Source organism: Anneissia japonica, unplaced genomic scaffold (genome assembly GCF_011630105.1).
Source record: "Anneissia japonica isolate Jap-2015-1 unplaced genomic scaffold, ASM1163010v1 scaffold1272_len640109_cov177, whole genome shotgun sequence".
Classification (NCBI taxonomy): domain Eukaryota; kingdom Metazoa; phylum Echinodermata; class Crinoidea; order Comatulida; family Comatulidae; genus Anneissia; species Anneissia japonica.
In genome coordinates, this window is record NW_022700814.1 from 143,411 (window position 1) to 160,968 (window position 17,558).

General features: G+C 36.4%; 1 protein-coding gene and 1 long non-coding RNA gene across 3 annotated transcripts in view; both read left to right on the top strand.

Annotated features, from left to right (window-relative positions):
• The window catches only part of LOC117103428 (E3 ubiquitin-protein ligase CCNB1IP1-like), a 47,943-nt gene that overhangs the window by 26,550 nt on the left and 3,835 nt on the right, over nucleotides 1-17,558 (top strand). For both annotated transcript variants that reach the window (XM_033243967.1, XM_033243968.1), the window contains exon 5: nucleotides 3,910-4,001. In XM_033243967.1, coding sequence (XP_033099858.1) covers nucleotides 3,910-4,001 — 92 coding nt within the window. The remainder of the gene's footprint in view (nucleotides 1-3,909; nucleotides 4,002-17,558) is intronic.
• On the top strand, nucleotides 14,738-17,269 carry LOC117103429. Its single transcript, XR_004444591.1, has 3 exons — nucleotides 14,738-14,814; nucleotides 15,442-15,517; nucleotides 16,678-17,269. It is a non-coding gene; the product is annotated as an uncharacterized LOC117103429 (long non-coding RNA).

Sequence of the window (17,558 nt, forward strand, 5' to 3'; positions counted from 1 at the left end):
TATTTAAAATGAGTATAACATTAACAGTGTACAGTTCAGAACCATGTAACCTTATATTCTAGTACATATTTGTACACTTATTTAATTCATGCAGTTTGTTAAGGGATACAGTCTTTTATCTTACTAACTAATAGTTAGAAAGATAGTTTGCCCCAAAAATGGCCCAAGTGCAACAATCGAGCAATAACATTGTGTGACATTGAATTTAAATGAGCATAAATTTTACATTGTACTGTCTAGAGCCATGAAACTTTTACTTCAAAAACAACTTTTGTGCTTATTTCAGTCATGCACTCTGGTGGTAAGGGACACAATGTTTAATTATTAAGACATTGGGCCCCCAAAAGTGGCTCTTTTGCAAGAATGGTGAAAAGCACTTATTTCACAATTCTGGGGTCGGTACAATATCTTACTAATTAAAGACTGTGTTCCTTACCAGACTACGTGACTGAAATAAGCACAAAAGTTTTTCTAGAATTAAAGGTTAAAGGTTTTATGGCTATATAGGCAGTAGTACACTGATAATATTGTGCTCATATTTAAAATATATGTTACTATGCAATTCTTGCACTTGAGCCATTTTTTTGTGCAAAATATCATACTATCTAACCACTCTGTCCCTTAACAGACGTCATGAATTAAATAAGCATACAAATGTGTACTAGAATATAGGTTTCATGGTTCTGAACAGTACACTGTTAATGTTATGCTTATTGGAAATATATAAATATATAGTCGCACAATGTTATTGCGCAATTTTAGCACTTGGGCCATTTTTAAGGCAAAATATCTTACTAATTAAACATTGCATCCCATTAACAGACTGCATACCTGAAATCAGCACAAAAAGTTGTCCTAGAATGGAAGGGTTTCATGGCTGTCTAGACAGTACATGGATAATATCATGCTCATTTGAAATCAATAATATAGTAAACACAATTTTATTGCACAATCTTGCACTTGGGCAATTTTTGGGGCAAAATATCTTACTAATTAAACAATTTATCCCTTTAACAGACTGCATAACTGAAATCAACACAAAAAGTTGTCCTAGAATAAAAGGTTTCACGGCTTTAGACAGTACACGGATAATATTATGCTCATTTGAAATCAACAGTAAATACAATTTTATTGCGCAATTCTTGCACTTGGGCCATTTTTGGGGGTACATATCTTACTAATTAAACACTATATCCCTTAACGAACTGCATAACTGAAATAAGCACATAAAGTTGTTGTAGAATTATAAGTTTCAAGGGTCTATGCAGATTATTTTTAATATTATCGTTATTTAAAAATTTATTTTATCACATTTACGCACTGATACGGTCACAAATTGAAAAATATACCCCTTTTCAAATCACTTTTTAAACATGAAAGGATAAAGACACCAAGCTGATATTTGGAACATCTGATCATCATATATGAATCAATTAATGGTGCAAGTTTTAACAACAAGCATACTTGCCCACAGGGTCAAAGGTCACCATGAAAATGAGGCATTTCTGTGCATTTTTTGTCCCGAATGACCTTTTGACCTACGATTGCCCCCTAAAATGATAAATTAAAAATCCGGAATTTTTTGTGGTGAAACTTTTTCAACTACATATTAATAATTTGGTGCATAAGACCCATTTAATAACTGATTTGGGTATTTTAATGGGGTCTAAAAATGGAAGAAAAATTATGCAACCAAATAAGTTAGGGTCTTTACGAACCAATATTTTCGTAACGGGGTCCGGTATACCAAAAGTCATGTTATATTCCTGTTCTACAGCCAAAAGTTAGTCTAGATATCAATTTTCAGTTAATTATCTTTATTCTATTTGAAGATATGGCTAATTGAAAATGCAACTTTACAAATATGTCATAATTGATAGCTAAAAAGGGGTATGACCCTAAAATTTCAAATGGCCGTAACTTCTAAACGACTTGGAATTGGCAAGTCAAATTTTGGGTTTGTTCGTCAGACATGTTGGTGTACATTATATCCGAGTTTCAAGAAAATCTGAGACGGTACCCAGCCATCCCATTTGTTGAGTTGGCACGGAATGACCCAATATTACTATAGTATAATATATAGGCATTTTAATTATATACTTATTGACCTATGTATTTTTTATCTTATATATATATATTTATATATGCCAATTTAATTGTTTACTATTGTTTTGCCTATGCCATTTTATTTTGATCACATCATCACCTGTATATATATTTATTTAATTTTTTTTTTTTTTTTTTTTTTTTTTTTTTTTTTTTTTTTTTTTTTTTTTTTTTTTTTTTTTGGTTCATATTAACTATAATATTCTTTCATTTATTTTCATCTTTTTTATTTTGCTTTAGGTTTATTTTCTTACGACATTATTGTATTGTGTCTTTGGGGCTTTTTCTGCGTTGCGGGCCTATCACTTTGCCGTTGTATTGTTTTCTTCTTTGCTTTGTTCCTTCTCCCTACCTGTTTGACTTTGATTTTATATTATCTCCCTGCCTATGCAGCTAGATAGGAAACTAAAGCGACGTTAAGGCGAAATCATAGACAAAAGAGTTTCCCCCTAAGAGCCGAATGAATTGTTTCCGCTTCTTCATAATTTAAGTGTACATATTTTTTTTGCAATAATAAATTAAAAGTATCAAGTAAGTGAATTTTAAATAGTGAGACACAGGTCATGCTACGTCGTTTCCAACACCGTAAATAGTACCAAAAATGTATCCATGGTTTAAAATTTGGCGCACCACCCTTTAAACTTTGTGGACAACTTTTTCTGAAATTCTGCCACTCTTTAAAAAATCCTGGGAGGGCAGAGTATAGTTAAGTATGGCAATGATTATTCAAAAATTTTGTGTTGTGTCGAAACTCTAGGACTAGCTTTTTACAAAGGAGCCATTTTTCTTTAATACATGTGATACCCTGAAGCATGGGGTTCAGCCCTGTGGTTACATTTTACCAAAGTGGATTGAGTGATGAACAATGGTCAACAGTTTATCTTACACTTAGGTATAGTTGAACTTGCCTACTGTAAGTCGAATCCAAAATGGCATTGAAAAATTGTTCGACTTCAATAAAATTTGACCCAACAATTGGCATGTAAAATAACATCAACTTAGATAAGTTTAAATGTATTAAGCCCTGTCCAGACTATCAAACTTTATTTTACAAAAATACCGTTGTCTGCCCGTAGTCATTATGTTAAACTTGCCCATGTCATCTTTCTCCTAACTCTTAAACTCTGCCTTTAATTAATTAAAGATCAGTGAGCCAAGCGGTTAAGGCAGGAGCGCCGCAACCTACAGCCATAATAAAGACATAAACCGTAGGCCCAGTGTTCACAATTTGGCTTGTGTCATGCACTTACAAAAAAGTAAGGGGGTTACCCTGTACTGGTCCGTACAGTTGTGGAGAGACGAGAGTAGCTTGTACCGATTTACCGGGTACCCGGTGAAGAGATCCTTAGGGGAGAAGCAAGTTACTGTACGAGCTACTGTAGTCCACACCTCAAGTGCTTTGATACTTCTCAAAAGCACATGGACTACTAAACATTGATTTATGCTGATTTAATGATTTAATTTTTGCTATTTTGCAGCATTGAACAAGTTATAAGATTTGAAGAAAAAATCTGTTTTGTTACTAAATTTTATCATTTGGGGCTATTTTTACCTACCTGTCATTTAGGGCCTTTTTTCAGGGGACAGTTTTTCCAGTGCTTTTTTTTGCATACATCTGTGCTATATAATAACTACAATGGTCATGTGATATGACCATGTCCATATTTAGGCATGTCGCGTGTTTTTTGTCAAGAAAAAAGTTTGATGTCCGGACACAGCTTCAAAACAATCCTGACCAACCTTATTGCTTAGGCCATACAATATACGCTTTGGTTTAAAGGCTGTCATTTTTTTCAATCTCAGCAACTAGGAAAGAACTTGAGAATAGTGAAAAGCGTTTGAATGAAGTATCTGGAAAATTGCTGGAAAGAAACAGGCAGTACCAGAAATTACAGGTGGGATAAATGTTGAGATCTTTTAAAATATATATTGGAACATGTTTGAGAATCATTATGAAACTCTGGAGAATAATTTGAATATATAAATGTTATAATTTTACAATATTTGAACACATTTTAAATTGGAAGTTTTATGGATTTTTAAATGAAATGTTATGCAAATATTAACTGCTCATGAGGGGAATGGGGAAATTTATTGCTGTAGATTTCACTGATATCTGAATCTAGAGCAGTTGTTTTATGTACCTCATACATAGATTCTATGAGACCGAAAAAAGTAATGAAAAGAATACAACACGTTATATTTTCAATGCGGATTTTTTGGGCCCAGTACGGACTCTAAACGTATTCATTTTCTTTTAGTTTTAAGGCGTATGCGGATTTTATAAGTATAAGGCTCAGGGACGTATCAGTGAAGGGGAGGGGGGTGGAGTCATGGCCCCCCCCCCTCCTCTTTTTGGTAGCCAATACAAATTCTTTCCTGGGATCACTGAAAATCTTAAATCCATAAATCCCAGGCCAGGTCTTTTTAAGGTACAGAAATATGTGATCTTTTATGGTTCAGTTTGGTTTTTATCTTTTTGCAAGCTTTTATGAAATTTTGTTTATAATAATGTGATGATGACAATGCCATCGGGGTGGGGGGACCAGAGCCCCCGTCAACAACGGCGGAGGAATGTTTAACGGCGGAGGAATGTTTTTGAAGGGGGGGCCATTTCATAAGGTCCAGTATGCAAGCGAAGCCAGCATCTAGGCTGGGACCAGGGGGGGGGGGGTGGCACGCCAAGAAGCTACAGTTACTTAATGAAGTTTGGTGAATTTTATTAGTTATTTTAGGCATCAAGCAACTGTACAGTGGTGGATGCAGGAGTTTGAAATATAGGGGAGCCCAAAGGAAATTTGTGATTATGGCACGTACTGTACCTCTAACCGGAAATTGAACTTCCTGACATAGAATCTACCACTGGGTACTTTTGCAGATGGAAGATCTATACCACCTCAGCATGCTTGGCTGAGGTAAGAAAATTTGTGATTATGGCACCTCTAGATGGCCAGAAATTGCACTCCCAGACAAATTTGAATATAATTTTCTTCATATCTCCATTAAAAAAAATTTTGACAAATTTAGGCTCCACCCCCTTGAATCCGCCACTGATTTGCGAACAAAGTCTAAGTTGAGATTGCTTCCACTCACAGAATTATTTATCATGAGGGGTATCCTTGATATGGGTATTCCCTGACGAAACTCTTACTTTTCCCCGATGGAACAATTACACTTTTACCCTTTTACAGTAGACCGGAAATAATACTCCAAATGTGGCGGGTCTAGGAAGTCAAAATAAAGGGAACCCAGGGAGGGTCTTGTGTACAATTTTGTCAGTTTTCTCCATTTTTTTTTTTTTAATTTTGAAAAAAATTAGAAGGTTGGGGCCTGTGCTGACTGGGGGCCTGTGCTACCTGGGCTCCCCCTTGAATCCACCATTGTTCAATATAACACTTGACAGCCTTAGTATCATTTTGTTTTACAAATGACTAATGCCAAATGTCAAGTGAAATATTTTTTTTATTCGAAAAATTTTTGTTATTCAAAACAGCTCATACAACCTTAACACATTAACTACAGTGTACTGTAAATTCTGTAGTTAACATTCAGACAACTTTATTTTTAAAAATGGCCTAATTAAGTATCTTATTGTTTCCATTAAATTAGATGGAGTTTAAATGTGGTTATATTATGCTAGTTTGAAGGTATACTGTAAGCTTTTAAATCAGTTTGCACTTACTGTACAGTGGCGTATCTAGGTTATGAGGGGCCCTGGTTCAAGAGTACACTTGGGGGCCCTTGACGCAAGCAAATTTACTAACCATGTCAACTAAGATGTGTACCACCGATGAGTTAGTTTAGGAGCAGGGGTCCCGGCGATTTGTTATACTATTTCCACTTAAATCTGTTGTTTTTTTTAATTTTTAGAAGAAACCAGCTATAGGACTGACCATCATAATAAGCATTTCTACTTCTTATGACCAAAAGAAGAGCACATTTGATATTTTTTGAATTGGTGTTTTTTATTTATCCTATTAACCATTGAACAATGTCAATTATATTGTACAGGCCCTATTAGTTTAAAATGAAATACCTGACATCTTTAGACTTATGTATGACCATGATCACATAAAACATCGGATACATGGCAGCCAAAAACCTAGTAAATATCGTTCACTTAGAAACAAATGCACGAGTAAAATGAGAAAATCCCAATCAGATTATTTTTCATCAGTTAAAAACAAATATTATAAACATGACCCCAAATGACTGTGGGATGAAATAAATAAACTTAAGGGAAAAAACAAAAATTCAAACAATATTCATCCAATCCTGATTGTGAAAATGTTAGTGATTATTCTAGCAATAGCAACAGAAATATCGAACTCAATTGAAGAAGTCTAAACAGAATGGAAAAACAGTACCACATATTGTTCAGTGCAACGAACATCACAAATTCTTTTATCCTCTGGTAATGCTGCTATGTTCACCACTATACCAACATCTGTGTCTGTAAAAAATTCTAGAATGTCTTTACTTTAGTATGCACCCATGGAAAACTGTGATCTTGACAGAACTCTTTCCACTTGGAAATATAAATATTGTTTCTTTGTTGAATTTCTCCATGATAACCCAATGATGCCCATGTCCTCTTTGTTAACCCATGCAGATCCAATGTGCATGCCAAGTCTGCAACAAAGAAGATCAAGATTAGTGAGAGGGTGAGGACTGCCAGACACTGGCTGAGTCAAAAGTTTAATACTCCACGGTAATAGCATATAGGCTCTTTGAGCATCATTTCTTCTAGGGTGGTAAACCAGGCTTGCATCGGCCAATTGGGTACTACTATAACCCTTGTGCATTATCTATTTTAATCTTTTGTAGACACTGAGGAATGAGATTGAAAGGTGGAAACGCATAGAAATTGAGGGTACCCCAATCTATTGTGAATGCATCTATAGCCCAGGCACTGGGGTCAGGAAGTTCCTTGCAACATATTTGGGTATTTGAGCATTGAGCTGGTGCCACACCTGGCAGTATGTTTTCAATCCCAGACCTGCTGCAAGAGTCTCTAGATAATTTATTTCATTGCTTTGAGACCTACCTTCGTTACTGTTCCATCTGTCCCCTGTTTGTGATTTACGATCTGTAGCAACCAGCCTTCCCCACTGACATCAGTGCACAATTCCATTGTTATTTTCCCATGATGCATGGTACTTAACTGATATAGCTTTTGTAACCCACCATTTTAAAACTTTTTTTGCTTCTATTCAAAGAACCATGGGTCTATCAAAATGGCCTCTATTGTACTTCAAGCTGGCTGGAAACGTTGGTACTTTGCCAATTACCTTTGCAACCTCTCTTATGGTAGGACCTTTCTTCCCTAGCAAGCCAATGTTTTCCTTTCTTAAATATTTACCTTTGTTATCAGGCAGTGTTACTGCCATAGTAATTGTATTAAGTCTGAATCCTAGAAATTAAATTTCTTGCGTAGGCTCAAGAACTGACTTTGAGGGATGAATAATGAATCCCAGTTTATTCAATAGGGCTGTAGTGGCCATCACAGAGTTGTATGTTGTTTCTTTGCTATCCCCAAGAATTATGGTATCATCTACAGTAGTAAGTATCCAACAACTTTGTGTTTAGACTGTCTAAGCAGGGAGGTTTACACCTCCCTGGTCTAAGTGAGGCAAACACGGGTTTGAGAAGTTTCATAAATAGCCTGGGGACAGAGCTAAGTCCAAGTGATAGGGCTTTGAATTGCCATAATTGTCCCTGCCAAATGAATCGAAGATATTTTCTAAAATCTGTATGAATGGGAACTGTGTAGTAGGCATCTCGGAGGTCGACCAAATCCATAAAGTCTCCTTTAGTAAGGAGAGATGTAGCAGTGGCAGTGTTATCCACTTTAAAATGGTGGTATGTTATATATTAATTTAATTTGGACAAATCCAAAATTAATCTCACCCCTCCATTTTTCTTTGGTGTGAAATAAATTCCCCTTTGACATGAAAGCAACTTTTTGTTTTCTAGACTGACCAAATCTTTATGAATCATAGACATCTGTATGCCATTACTCTTGTTAGTATGGAGGGGTTGTTCTTGTTTTGTGGGGAAACTTATCTGGATCAAATTCCAGTTTATAGCCATGAATGGCTTGAAGTATGAAGGGGTCAGAAGTAATTTGACACCAGTATCTGGAAAATAGCTTCAATCGACCTCCGACGGAGGTCCTACCATAAGAGAGGTTGCAAAGGCTTGCTAGGGAAGAAAGGTCCTACCATAAGAGAGGTTGCAAAGCATTTTACCTCTTGGTTACGTGGGTTAACGCCCACGCTTACTTTTTGTGATGCTGTGATCTTCTGTCTTTGCTCGCTGCCATCGGTGTGAACGTGTGAGCAGCCTGTTGTTTGAACTTGCCTTTCTTGAAGGTCTGACCTGAGTTGGCAAACAGTGATTTGCCCTGATCTTTGCTGGAGTACCAGCCAGCATGTTTCATGGTGCTCTTTGTATAATCAGACTCTCTGCGATAAGGATGGTACAAGTGTACTTGTTTGTCTTGTCTTGGCTGGTTTCTCATCACGCCAGCCGTAGCTTTGCGTTGTTCCTGGAGTTCTTTTACCTGGCGCCAAAGATCATTACCAAACTATTGTTTGTTAACGGGTGAGTAGGCCGGCTCAGAGGATGATAGAGTGGGTTCAGATCTGGCCATATTTGGCATTACAGCAGTGCCAAAGCATCAGACTGTTCCTCTGTCATCGTAGCCAGATCTAGAATCCATGCAAATGCACATAAACCTTTGGTTAAGGATCTTTGTATGTACTGGAATTTCAAATTTTTGTTTCTTGTTGCTGAATGCAAATTCTCCCAAATATGTGGATTTAATTTAGGCGTGTCTAGCAACTCAATTTGCAGGTGTTACGATATTTTTCAGCCGCCTGCTCTAGAGGTTTCTCCTCCAGTTTGTTGCCCATTATATAACTCATTGATTTGGCAATTTCATTGTGCAAGGGGCTACCAATGGTGCTCGGTGTAGCAAATTTGGCAGCGATCATGGGAATTGGCTTATTGTCTTCTCCCTTACTGATACTAGCGGGTACGGAAGAGCTTGAAGTGGTTTTGCTCACGCTAGCACCAGTAGTCTTGTCATCATCAGTGTCATATAGAATTTCACTGTTTGGGGAAATGTCCCCTTTAAAAGCGTCATCGCTAAAACTACCAATCCCCGGGGTCAATTTTGGCAATGGTGGTGGCACTGAGATCAAATGAGGCTGAGTAGGTACTTGCATTAATGGTGGGTCAGCAGATGAGAACCTATCCATCAACAAAGAGAGCATCCCTTCAAGTTTATCCATACGGGAATTTGCGTTGGGATTGTTGTCGTCTTATCCTTACTCATCGTGGTGTTCTCGCAATTCGGCTTTGCCTTACTGCTGGTGAGATTACGTTTTTCTTTTGTCTTAGATGATTTGATTAATTTTTGATCACTTGGCTTTGCCTTGTGATTTACCTTGACTGGCCTGTCATGAGAGAAATCTAAGCACAGCGTAGCCTTACTCAAAAGCCCAGACGAGGACAGTATCTTCTCCACGGTAGCCTGTGGGCTGTAGCCCAGTGCTAATCCATCAATACTCGGCCCACATTGAGGAGCAGAAAAGCCTTCAATTCGCTGTTGGAATCAGCAAATTCGTCCATTATTAATCAAATCAGATTCCAGAAACAATTTATACTCACCAATGAATGAAAATTAACAAAACAATCCACTTGATAGAGATTTTTGTGAACAATATTGGAGTTTGAAAAACCCGGTAACGATCACTGTAAGCGCGTCGAACGTATTGAATGCAAGCGTAGCGGGCAGGCTCATGTATTCTCGTACCGAGAATTATGAAATAAAATATTATTTTCAAATGGTCGCTTATTTCATGCAGGTACGGTAAACACTACTGCAACTGGATTTTTTTTTTATAATTAATTTCAGAAGGAACTTATTCATTGTAAAGTTGAGGTGCAGTACATGCACACCACTGGACAACTTATTACAGTACTGTAGTAGGACTGTCACGCCAAATCTTTGCTCAAAAGTGAATTCCGTAATTGGCTTCCCCCTTTAAGAGAACGGATGCATAATTATAAACTAAGAAACAATAAAGATCTTACCTGCCCACCTTTTGACACCTTGCGTTACAAAAATAGCCCCATTCCTTACCTTGTCAATGCTCTTAATAATAATAAATAATAAATAAATAATAAATAAATAAATAATAATAATAACTATAATAAAGATAATTTTTATGATGTTGATAATGATGATAAGTACTGCATATTAGGTTTCTAGGTTTCCTGCGTTAATTTTTCATTCGTTTTTATATATTGATCTTGATGAATCGTTGTTTTTCTATGTTTCAAATATTTGTAATTAGACCTATATTCCTAATGTTTATATATTTGTAAATTTTAATAATTTTATATTGTAACCATTTGTTGTAATTCAGTTTTTAACTGCGACACTTTTTTGAATAAACCTTGAATGAATGAATGAAGATTGGTCCGGGCCAAAATCGGTCGCCCGGACCAATTTTGGCTGCCATCATTAGTCCGGGGGACAGATTTTAGCCGCCAAAATCAGTCCTCCTTGGATAATATTGGTCTGGCCAGGACTAGTATTGGCTTTGCCTAAATTGTTCCGCCTGCTACAGTGCTACACTATACGGGTTTAGTCTCAACCAATCACAGCACAGTGAGTGGTTACTTATCAGTCTGCATAGAGAGAAAATCTTTTGGTGGGAAAATTGAAATTGAACGACCAATGAAAAGAAGATGATGGCTTAAGTCCAATCTGAATCCTATTTCGTATACACCCCTCAGTATAAGATGTACCGTATTCTCAGTTGACTTTATTTCGTAGGAAAGAGGCTGGTACGTGTTATATATATATATAATATATATATATATCTGTCTCTTATACACATCTAGATGTGTATAAGAGACAGATATATATACTATGCTATATGATGTTAAATGTCAATTGAGATATTTTTAATAATTTTAGAGTACATCTCCCTCAATTTAAGCTTAATGTAGGAACTACAAATAGTAAACCCCACCCACCCCACCATGAAATCCATAGCAAGGTGGTCTACACTTGACCAGCGGTCCGATATCTAAGCTACTAGTGCTCGTATTAATAATCTTAGAGGTGGTCTAAGGCCTGTCTAATCACTTTTCATGTCGGAAATGTATAAAATACTACGCATCATTTTGTGCCCGGGCTAGGATTCGAGTAGAAAAATATTGTTTTCCTGATAACTGTGAATTGAAATTAATAGCGAGTGGTTTACACTAGACTGGCAGTATCCCAGCTAGCAAAGCGACGTTAGCCCAATGTTGGTAAAGCGTCGGTAAGCGTCGGGGTCGGATATCTGACGTTGGTACGACGTTGGTGTTTGGTTGCAAAATTTGGTCGGAGAGGTAACGTCAAACCAACCTTGGAATTTCACATTGCCCAACGTATGAATATTTTTGTCGATTTTCCGATGTCTTACCAACGTTGGTAAGCCGTCGTAAATATTCAGTCTGACTACGGACGTTGGTAAGACGTCACGATTTGTTACTGGCCCAACGTCGACAAAATACTAAAAAGATGGTTGATTACTACCGTTGGCCCAACGTTGGCTAGAGGTTGTAAATATTAGATGTGATTGCAGACGTTGTCTCAACGTCACTGTATGTTGTTGGCCCGACGTCGGTAAACGTATGAAATAGAGGTTGGTTAAAACCGTTGGCCCGACGTTGGTTAGCAGTTGTAAATATTAGGATGTGGTAACAGACGTCGCAACGTCGGAGTACTTTGTTGGCCCGACGTCGGTAAATGTTTGAAATAGACGTTGGTTACCACCGTTGGGCCGACGTTGGCCAGAGGTTGTAAATATTAAATGTGATTACAGATGTTGTCTCAACGTCACAGAACGCTGTTGGCCCGACGTCGGTAAACGTTTGAAATGAAGGTTGGTTACAACCGTTGCTCTGACGTTGGTTAGAGGTTGTAAACATTAGGATGTGATTATAGACGTTGTCCCAACGTCACAGTACTTTGTTGGCCCGACGTCAGTAAACCTTAGTGGAGGTTGGTGACAACAGTTGGGCCGACATTGGTTAGAAGTTGTAAATTTCAAACGTTTACCGACGTCGGGCCAACAGTACTGTGATGTTGCGACGTCTATAATCATTCATAATGTTTTCAGTCTCTGAGAAACATCAGCCCAGCGGTGGTACCCAATATCTATTTCAAACGTTTACCGACGTCGGGCCAACAAGGTACTTTGACATTACGACAATGTCTATAATTATATATATTATGGAGGTTGGTTACAACCGTTTGGCCGACGTTGGTTAGAGGTTGTAAATATTAAATGTGATTATAGACGTGGTCGTAACATCACAGTACGTTGTTGGCCCGACGTCGGTAAACGTTTGAAATGGAGGTTGGTTACAACTGTTGGTCCGACGTTGGTAAGAAGTTGTAAATATTAGGATGTGATTATAGACGTTGTCACAACGTCACGGTACTTCGTTGGCCTGGCGTCGGTAAACATTTGAAATAGACGTTGGGTACCGCTGTTGGGCTGACGTTGGCCAGAGGTTGTAAATATTAGCCTAGATGTGATTACAGATGTAGTCTCAACGTCACAGAATGCTATTGGCCCGACGTCGGTGAACATTAGTGGAGGTTGGTGACAACAGCTGGGTCGACGTTGGTTAGAGGTTGTAAATTTCAAACGTTTACCGACGTCGGTTGGTCACTATATTGCTGGGCTGACGTTGTTTAAAGGTTGTAAATATTAGATGTGACTATAGACGTCGCAACGTCACAGTAGTTTGTTGGCCCGACGTCAGGAAACGTTTGAAATAGATGTTGGGTACCATTGTTGGGCCGACGTTGATTAAAGGTTGTAAATATTGGATATTGTTATAGACGTTGTTGCAACGTCGCAGTACGTTGTTGGCCCGACGTCGGTAAACATTTGAAAGATGGCTGTGTACTACTACAGGGCTACCGTTCACTAGAGTTTGTAAAAGTTAGCAGTGATTACATATTTTGTGTCAATATCACAGTATGCCTTTGGTGCGATGTTAAAATGTTAGTACGTTCCGTTGTTGGCCCAACGTCGGGAAACGTCTGAAAGGATGACTCAGTACTACTGTTGGGCTCATGTTGGCTTCAGGTCGTCAACAACAATGCGAGGTGCCACTTGTGTGTCAGTACGATAACAACAAGATAAATAATTTGATGCACCTTCATAAAGACCTAAGGATAGGTCGAAATATTGGTATAGTATTCTCAAATAAAGTGCTTCCTAAATCTATACATTGTATTCGTTTCCCACATTGACCAATCAGTGCCGCGTGTTCTCGTTTCAAGTTCAAAAATGCGGGATTCATTACTGAAACAACGCCATTCCTGTTTTTGTTGTACGAGTGTAAGGTGTGTCGAATCATAGGTCGAAAAGGTGAGTATTTTACCATTACACAACCTTTAATTTATGCCAAGCTAGTTCGAATCTTATTATTGCCAATCGTACTTAGATGGCAAAATGGGAGTTTATCTCATTTTGATAGCTTTTCTTAGCAGGTGAAATTTAAAACGGAAGGGTGTAACATATTTTACTTTTAGAGGGTTGATCGAGTGGCTTTTTCACCATTTCTCCAGGCGAGTTTTAGACCTAATTAGTCAAGTCCAATATTAATACTATTGTATTAATTATTTTAAAATGTTCAAACTCCTAAAAACGGACATAGGGCCTAAACTTTTATTTTGAAATACCGTATTCAATACACTCAGCACTACGGGTATTTGCTGAGTCTGACTTGCCACTCCGTATTTAGTGCCAAAGCTACCATGATTGATGTCCTGAAGTGATGTATTTCACAGTCTTACTGGACTGTTTATTAATTTGGGCCTGTGAACTTTACATACCTGACTTGTCCTTTCATTTCAAATCAATCATTATACTTTTTACTAACTGTTTGAGACTGGCAGGCATGTAGGTCATTAATGTAGCAGGATATCACATGATCAATATGGTGTTTATGTGTTAATAATAGTGATTTAATTGGATGTTAGCACAATTAACAAAAATAATATCAATATTAATAATATATATAGGCCTATATATATATATATATATATATATATATATATATGCATTGCAGCAAAGCTTTTGAATATTATTTACTAAATATATATATATTATATATATATACATATATATGGAATATATCATATATATATTTATATATACATGTAATTATATATATATATACATATATATATATATATAACAGTGAACAAAGTAATAACAGTAAAAATAACGAAATAAACAATGTTAGTTTATTGTTATTACTGTACTTTGCACATTCACTGGTTATGCAGTTTGATGACCACCTACTTTACTTCATAATGTTTTCTCTCTCGTTGAGAAAGTTTTGAGGATCGATCTATTCGTGTTTCTGTTACTATAATATTAAAATAATTTTAAATACATGTGCACAAAGCGTTTCTACCATTTCTTTCTCAAGTGATACCCATAAACCCATATGACTATCAGTAGTTGTGTCAATTTAAACTTTTAATTGATTTAGCTTTGGCAAAAAGGACTTTAAGGGATATCACTGAAGCTACATCTGAGGAAAAAATAAATTCATGGCTTAAGTACAGTTAAGACCGATTAGGTGGAAGAAAGGACAGAGCCGAGAAGCAGAGAGGTAACCTTAATTTCTACTTCATACGTTTGGATTACGTATCAGTATTAGTTGGATGTTAATGTCTCAGCTAACTTTTTAACGATTCTATTTTTGAGGTTTTTGAGACACATACCTTTAATGGAAGTTAAAGTTCGAGAAAAAAAAACAGATACTTTAGATTTAATTAATTCATCTTCAAATGCTTCATGTTCACTTGATCCTATTCCGACAAATCTTTTAAAGAAATGTTCAGATATAGTTTCACCATATATCATGAAAATTATTAACTCGTCTTTATCCAATGGAATTTTTCCTGACTGTTACAAAACGGCCTTGGTGAAACCCTTAATTAAAAAACAGAACATTGATATAGAAATCATTGCTAATTACCATCCTATATCCAATTTATCATTTGTTTCCAAATGTATTGAAAAATGCGTGGCATCTCAAATTTCGAACTATCTCAGCCAGCCAGCTTAATGACATCTATCAATCTGCTTACAAACCGTTCCACTCCACTGAATCTGCCCTTAATTCCATTCTTAATGATATATTCTCCTTTATTGATATGAGTAAATCAGTCGCTTTTGTACAGTTAGATTTATCTGCCGCTTTTGATACTATTGATCATTCTATTCTCATCCGTAGACTCACTTTCCAGTTTGGTTTTACCGGTGTTGTCCTTTGTTGGTTTTCTTCTTTTCTTTCATCCCGTTTTCAGAAAGTTAGTATTGATGATTCTGTTTCTGAACACGTGCCCCTGTATTATGGTGTGCCGCAAGGGAGTGTGCTTGGACCGCTTTTATTTCTTCTTTATATGTCACCTGTTTCAAATATCATACAATCTCATGGACTTCATTTCCATTTCTATGCTGATGACATTCAAATATTCACTTGTCAAAACACTTCATCTATTCACCAGTCAAACGCTTCATCTAAAATTGAGAAAGTTCAAAATTGTGTCATTCATATTCATAAATGGATGACCAGCAACATGCTTAAATTGAATCCATCTAAAACAGAATTTATTGTGTTTCATTCAAAATTACGCCCCAAAACCTCAATTTCAGTCCATATATATTGATGACATTCCCATTAACCCAGTTTCATCTGTTCGAAGTCTTGGCGTTATTCTTGATGAAAGTCTTACGTTTGTTCCACATATATCTGCGCTCTGTAAATCTTCTTTCTTTTTATACGTAATCTTTGGAGAATACGAAAGTTTCTTTCACATAAATCAGCCGAAGTTTTAGTCCATGCCTTCATTTCATCTAAGTTAGATTATTGCAACTCACTTTTTATTGCACTACCCGATACCACAATTCTGCGTTTACAAAAAATCCAAAATTCTGCTGCTCGTATTGTTTCACTGATCCCAAGACGTCAACACATAACACCAGCCCTAAAGTGTCTTCATTGGCTTCCCATTAAACAACGTTGTATTTTCAAATTGCTTCTTTTGGTATATAAGTTACTTGCATTTCACAAACCATTATATTTGTTGCATCACTTATAATGTCATGTACCTATCCGCCATCTTCGTTCATCTTCAAAAAATCTTTTGACAGTTCCATCTCCTCGAAACAAAACCAAAACATATAGTCAACATGCTTTTTCTGTTCAAGCTCCTTCTCTGTGGAATTCTCTTCCTTTTTCTGTTCGTAATTCGCCTAATTTATATTCTTTTAAGAAGAACTTAAAGTTTCACCTTTTTGAGAAATGTTACTGAGTTTGTTTTCTCCTGCGCCTTTGATAAATTTTTGAATTAGCGCTATATAAATGTTTATTATTATTATTAGACCACTAATACGTTATTATGAACATTACGAATCTTTCCAAACACTGTACACAATATACCTGTTTTCTTTTTCCTTTCAACTACAGCACAAGTGGAAGAAGTTCTTCATTTAACTGACAGTGACTGAACAACATGCCATTTCAGGCACTATATTCTTTAAATTTAAACCGGATTTCAAATCTTCGTATTTACATTTAAATTTTATTTCAGATGTTTTTTTAAACTTGTAATTTTAGACACCAGGAAAACATAATTAAAGATTGTACACTAAATCATTATTTTTAAATTTAGGCTTTTATGCACCTACTAAATTTGATAAAATTGTGATAGGCCTATTAATAATAAAAATGCATAAAGCCACACGAATACAATGGCTTGATCATCTTGGACTTTCTTCCAGTGTACTATCTCAATGACCCAGACTGAGTTTAAGAATTTTTTTTAAATGCACAGAATATCATGTCATTTTTGTTTTGAGTTTAAATCAACCATTAGTGTATTACGCCTAATTGATATAGACTCTAGTATATGTTATGTATACATACTATAGTATATACATTCATTTATCGTAATAAAATAATAAAGTGAAAGATTTTATTGTATTGGGTACTTTCTTTTAAAACGCTAGAATAATCTATGTTACTATCTATTTTTTTATAGTTTTAAATTCCATCAATATTTTGCATAGTTAAGACACTGTAACAAATACTCAACACAGACTAAAACATGTCAGAACAGCGACGTCGTGATGCTGCCATATAAATTACAATGCACCTCGACCAATCAACCTTCATTGTGCCGGTATATTGAAGTCGGCTCTAAAACAAACTTCGGATCACCGTTGCTCCAACCAGTACAGTAGTTAAGACGACATTTTATGAAAATACGTGTGCTTAGCTTAACGTCGGGTCAACGTTATTCTAGCCAACGTGGTTTGATGACGTTGCATAAACATTATCGGTCCGAC